Below are 6,281 nucleotides of genomic sequence, written 5' to 3'. Positions count from 1 at the left end.
TTAGACTTTTTTTATCTCCAATGCTGGAACGGACAGTGGCCCAGCAGTTAAGGACTACTGAGAGACAGGACTACAGCCCAACAATCCTGTACCCAGCCGGGATGTGGCCCCTCTGTCAGGGTGAAGGAAAGATACACGGCAATTCAGACAGTTTATCTCCTGTGTCCCCCAACAGAGAAACCTACTTGAGAGAAGACTTTCCAAACTATCACTTGTGTGAACCTGAACAATGATTGATGGGAATGTGAAGGAAAGAAAGGAAATGGAGGCATGTACTGAGGCTGGGACTAAATATTTCAATAATTTCTTATGTGTCTAACAGAAAAAGAAGTTTAGACTTCAGGTAAAGTTCATTCTCGGCCGAGCGCGGTGGCTCACGCTTGTAATCCCAGCACTTTGGGAGGCCGAGGCGGGCGGATCACGAGGTCAGGAGATCGAGACCACGGTGAAACCCCGTCTCTACTAAAAAATACAAAAAATTAGCCGGGCGCGGTGGCGGGCGCCTGTAGTCCCAGCTACTCGGAGGCTGAGGCAGGAGAATGGCGTGAACCCGGGAGGCGGAGCTTGCAGTGAGCCGAGATTGCGCCACTGCACTCCAGCCCGGGCGACAGAGCGAGACTCTGTCTCAAAAAAAAAAAAAAAAAAAAGTTCATTCTCAATTGTAAATAGGGGCTCAGAAATTGAAGGAACTATCTGTGAGATACACTTCGCTAAGACTATTGAACTAAAATTAACAAAATATCCTGGCAAAACCTGGAAGTTAGGAATAGGGGATCAGTGAAAAGCGAAAAAGAATTAAGAACATTGCAAAACTCTTGTTTTCAAATAAGTACTAGAGAAATGTGGTCTGATCAGGAAGGCAGAGAAAGCACAGGTAACCATTTAATGGGGTGAGTAATCCAAGTAGAATTTCAAGTTAAGTACAAAATGGAGTATATAACAACTTGATGAAAACCAAGGGCAGAAATAACAATATAAAATAAACAAGACGCGAGGAATGTACAGTAAAAAAGCCATTACACCAAATGTATACAGACTAAATTCTAGCATTAAATAAATTTTGAAATGTGGGTGGGTGAAGGGATCACAGGAATAAGAAATAAAATCAGGATGAACATAATCCATGCCCAGAGATTTTGATTCATCTGATCTGGGGTAGGTGCCAGGCATTGGCATCTTATAAAAGTTTGGTAGAAAGGTCTTGAAATATCCAGCCACAGTTAACAATCACTGAACTAGAAAATCACTCTTAGCAGATTCCAGAACTGGAACTGTTATTGATGCCCATGTCTTGAGGTGCCTAGAAGCCATAATACCTTTGCCATGTTCTCCCTCAGAATCTTGAGATTTATTTATTTTTGTTCAGATTTATTTTTGTTCAGATCCTGTATAACTTGTGATATCACAATAGCAGCGAAACATTTTTCTCTGTCCCATCACATTGTTTTTCTAATACACTTCTCCAGGTTTTGTCATGTGTGTGTTTCCCTATACTTTGACTTACTTAGTCAAGAAGTCTGGTGCTTTGAAAAGCAATTAGTATTTAAATAAATTATGTCTACTTTTATGTCTGAGTTGGTATTCTACCATCAGCTCAACATCTAATCCAATTAACCACATACTGTTTCCCTGGATTTTTTTGTTTGTCTCACTTTGTGCCTTCCCTTGGAGGCAGAACATAATAAATGCCCTTGACATTTCCCCTGAGGACATAGGCAGTGCCCATAGTACTACCTCTAATAAGTGTTTCAAGTAGAAATTCACTCATATGATATATTTAGTATTTCATACTGATCCTCCCCGTATTATCCTTTTATTTCCGTTGAAATTATATGCAACCACTTTGTGTACTGGTCTTCAAGGTTTGGTTTAACACTGTTTCTCAATTCTTTTGGAACACACAAAACATCTTCCTTTTCAGTAACACTTATAGCTGGTCTCTGAGATTTTCCTTTTTTTCATTTGTTAGATTTCTTTAGGTCTCAGTCATTGAGTCTAATAAGACATTTCACAATATATTTAAGATCTGACTAGCTTTTCATTTGTGTTGAATGTTTCCTCTCATTTGGTTTTTCAAGAAAATCCTGTTCATTCTCTATGCCCGAAGCAGTGCATTTAACAATTCTTCAGGTGCTTCTAATGTAGAGTGAAGTTTCAAAAATCTCTAGGGAAGTTCTTCTAAAACTTTCGCTTTTGGAATTATTAGGAAGACTTTGAAAAACACGGATCTCTGGACTTCACCACTAGAGTTTCTGATTCAGTGGTTTGAGGTCCAAATTTACATTTTTTTTTACAAGCTCCCAATTGATGCTAATGCTGCTAGTCTGAGCATACACTTTGCGAAACTTGAAGGTGTTTACTGATTTAAAAAATACAGTAAGCACTCACTAACTGTGGTCAATAGGTTCTTCAAAACAATGACTTCAAGTGAAATGATGTATAATAAAATCAATTTTATCATAGGTTAATTGATATGAACAAGAGTCACAAAAACATCACCAAATTTCTAAATAAAGATTCAACACACTTTGAATATTAAACTTTGAAATAAATGTGAGTTACACATACATTTAAGAAAGCTTAATAAAAGCAAGTAAGATTATTATTTACCCAATTTATGGTGAATCAATGAGTGACAGCGGTTGTAGTTGTGGTAAGTTAAATCAAGGAATAAATGTTTGCAAAGAAAAAATTATAAGGAGCTCTTCCTACTACTACACAGTTAAAAACCAACAATGACAGACATTGCAGGCTGATCTATTTCGTACTCTCATCGTTATTGTCTTGCATTTGTATGATTACCACATATTATATGAATTTTTATTTTTCAATAACTTGTTCATTTCCCAAACTGCTGATTCCACTTTAGAGTGGCAGGTGGCTGGAGCCAAACTTGGCAGCTCAAGGTGTGAGGCAGGAACCAACACTGGACAGGACCCCATCCGGGGCTCAGGGCACACCCTCACACTAGGACCATAGAGATGTCCTAGGACCATAGAGATGTCCGTTCACCTAATGTGCACATCTTTGAGATGTGGGAGGAAACAAGAGTATCCAGAGAAAACCCACACAGACACAGGGAGAATATGCAAACTCCACACAGACAGTGGCCTGCAAGAAGTCAAATTATTTTCCCATTAATGTTATAATAAAATGATGTTATGTGAGGCTGGGCACAGTGGCTCATGCCTGTAATCCCAGCACTTTGGGAGGCTGAAGCGGGTGGATCAATTGAGCCCCTGGGCTTTTGAGACCAGCCTGGGTAACATGGTAAAATTCCATCCTCTACAAAAAATACAAAAGTTATTCAGGCATGGTGGTACACAGCTGTAGTCCAAGCTACTCAGGAGGCTGAGATGAGAGGAATGATTGAGCCCAGGAGTTTGAGGTTGCAGTGAGCCATGATGGCACCACTGCATTCCAACCGAGGTGACAGTGAGACCCTGTCTCAAAATGAAAAAAAAAAAATGTTATTTGAGAACCTGCTGTATTTGCAATGTAAGAATCACCTTAAGAAGGACATAGAAAAATACAATATATTGCTTTATAGATACATTTTGTCACTGCACCAGGGACAAAAGTGATGTCCATGATCTGATTTACATTAAATAAATGTGAGCCATACATACATTTAAGAAAAATTAATAAAAACAAGCAAGGTTATTATTTACTTATGAAAACTGTTTCGCTTGTTTCTCCTTGAAAACATCATTAGGTTTATCACCTTATGTTCTCAATGTTCACACCAATGAACATTTTAAACTTAATAAAATTTTCACTATGAAAGATCCCTTTTTTTCCGTGTAATTAATAAGGTTCAAACAAAAGCACGTCGCTTAGTGGCTTGAAATCCATCCCCCAAACAGAACTAAGAATATACTTTTTATTTACATTTTTTATTACATTTAATTTGATGACCTATTATTTGAGCACATAATTCCAAATTTAACAATAATACGTAGTACATTATCCAACTTGGAATTTACCTATTAAAGTCAGCATTAGTAAAAATGATATAATCTGTATGTAAAAACATTTGTCTGTTCAAACATGTAATATCATACTCTTATTAAAGAAGAACGACATTGAAGTTAATATACCACACTCCGTTGGTCTCAACTAACTCAAAAAATTTAAAAATTAAAATAAAAAACACTCAAATTGAGAAAAGGAAGTTTGTTGAAAAGGTGCTTATCAATACAATGTTATTTATCTACTGAATACCCTTAAACAAATCATTTTTCCAGAAGTCCATTATCGGCTCGGTTTGCTCATCTGGAAAATGCAGTCATGGTGGGATAGCTTCCTTGTAGAATGGTATAAGCATTAAATTAGTTTTCCTATGTAACGCGCCTAGAACAATGCCAAGGAGTTTTCAGTGCTTTTAAAACTGTCCGTCCTTCTCATTTCCCATAAAATATTTTCTTGGTGGTAGTCTCTTTCCAGGTGATATGTACAAAAGTAATACAAGCAGCACTCAGTGGAAGGTCTTTGCAGATGCTTCTCACGATAAATCTGGACTAAAGTCCCATGCCTAAGTTCTTACTGAGGAAGGGGACAAAGCCAGCCCAGATCTTCAGTAGAAGCAGACGGTGTGAAGAAAGCTTTTTCCTGCCTTCTCCTCCATTTGCAACAGCAGCTCCTCCAGATTGTCTTCCATGTCGTCTGACTGCTGCAGGCACTGGCAAATCTCACAGATGAGGAAAGCTCCCAGGGTGGCATCTTCCAGGGTATCTTCGATGTCCATGTTGATCACGTGCACAGGCTGAAAGGTCTGCTGTTCTCTGGAACACAGATCTTCCACCACTGTGTCATAGACACTCTCCTCACAGGTGAAGATGACATCAAAGAAATCCGTGCACTCCTGAAATCTTTCTGGACCGGGCTTGATTCTCTCATTTCTTCCCAAGATGTGTAAGATTCCGTTGTGGGTGTAGCATTCTCTATCTTTCCTGAGGAGGTCATTGTACATCTCCTTATATGTTGTTGCAAAATCATAAACTACAGGACGATTGGGTCTTGGTCCCGGTAGCCTCACATGAGATTCAGTTCCAAAAGACCGGACACTTAGCCCTTTTCTGCTGAGGATGCTGTGGGCCTCCATGCTCCTGTTGACGTTGCTCACGCACACCACAGCCACCCTGAGTGGGGAGGAGAGCATGATGGCGGCCACTGGGAACCAGAGAGACACGGGCATCTCAGCTGCTGCAGGGACTCTGAGCCGAGGAGACAACCACCTATACCCAGGTCTTCCAAATGAGCTAATGTGGAGGCACAGGAGGCAGGTTTATATTGAGTCGCCTTAATTAGTGGGTGGAGACTTCATGACTTCTGGATTGATTAGGTTGTGATAATGGTCTCCTAAGTCATCACAAGAACAATCAAGATGATCAAATCACCTAAACCAGTAACTCTCAACAAAGGTGGCGTCACCCAGTCCGGATTCATTTAAAATCTGGAGTCTGCTCTGGTGGTTCTCCTAATCACTGAGGGCTGCTGTTGACAATGGCCAAGACAGTTAAGCTACCCGCAAGCATGTCATAGGACTCTCCAGTGACCTTCAGACACGAAATTGGATGATAAACATGTTGACAGTTTCCAAGGCTGTACCCTATTTAATTATAAATTACGAGTGTTGTTGCTTGTTTTAATTTTCATAATGTTCGAGAAATACAACTGCATAAATCACAGGACCATTGTATATAGTTCTGTCCAGAAATTCACAAAATTTTACACCAATACCAAAAAATCCCATTCTCAACAACATATCTGCCTATGGTATTTTAAGAGTTATGCAACACAACATTTTCTGCATTTGATGTTATTGAAATCATAATGATTCTTCAGGGAATGGCGGAATTGATGCAATCCTCCGCCTCCAAGTACAGCTGAGTTCGAGCTTTTCTATAATTAAATGCAATGTTTAGAATTTTTTTAGTAGTCATATAATTTATCAAGAAAATAGAAGAGATTTTAAAATTATGAATGGGGTTTCAAAAAAGAAGATAATCATGCCACTTTTGGATTGATTAGATTACGATAATGGACTGCTAAGTAATGGCAAGAACAATCAAAATGATTAAATCCCTAATTCAGTAACGCTCCACAAAGGTGGCCCCACCCAGTCACGACTGGTTTATAGGTGAGCTCTGTTTGCTGTCGCTCACTGATTTACCAAATATTGGGTAAATAATAATCTTTTTTTTTTTTGAGGAGTCTCGCTCTGTCCCCTAGGCTGGAGTGCCATGGCACAATATCGACTCACTGCAACCTCTACCTCC

The 6,281-nt window shown here is 39.3% G+C and overlaps 1 protein-coding gene across 1 annotated transcript; it reads right to left on the bottom strand.

Annotated features, from left to right (window-relative positions):
* Positions 1-4,488: 4,488 nt before the first annotated feature.
* LOC129483919 (RNA polymerase II subunit A C-terminal domain phosphatase SSU72 like protein 2) lies at positions 4,489-5,165 on the bottom strand. The gene has a single exon (XM_055281335.2). It carries the CDS (start codon positions 5,159-5,161, stop codon positions 4,577-4,579), a length of 585 nt encoding a protein of 194 aa, XP_055137310.1. The 5' UTR covers positions 5,162-5,165; the 3' UTR covers positions 4,489-4,576.
* Between the last annotated feature and the right edge of the window lie 1,116 nt (positions 5,166-6,281).

The sequence above is a fragment of the Symphalangus syndactylus genome, chromosome 6 (genome assembly GCF_028878055.3).
Source record: "Symphalangus syndactylus isolate Jambi chromosome 6, NHGRI_mSymSyn1-v2.1_pri, whole genome shotgun sequence".
NCBI classification, from domain to species: Eukaryota; Metazoa; Chordata; class Mammalia; order Primates; family Hylobatidae; genus Symphalangus; species Symphalangus syndactylus.
This window is presented reverse-complemented; position numbering and strand designations above follow the sequence as displayed.

Coding starts and splice junctions, on each gene's coding strand:
- LOC129483919 (XM_055281335.2), bottom strand. CDS start 5,161: ATGCTCTCCTCCCCACTCAGGGTGGCTGTGGTGTGCGTGAGCAACGTC.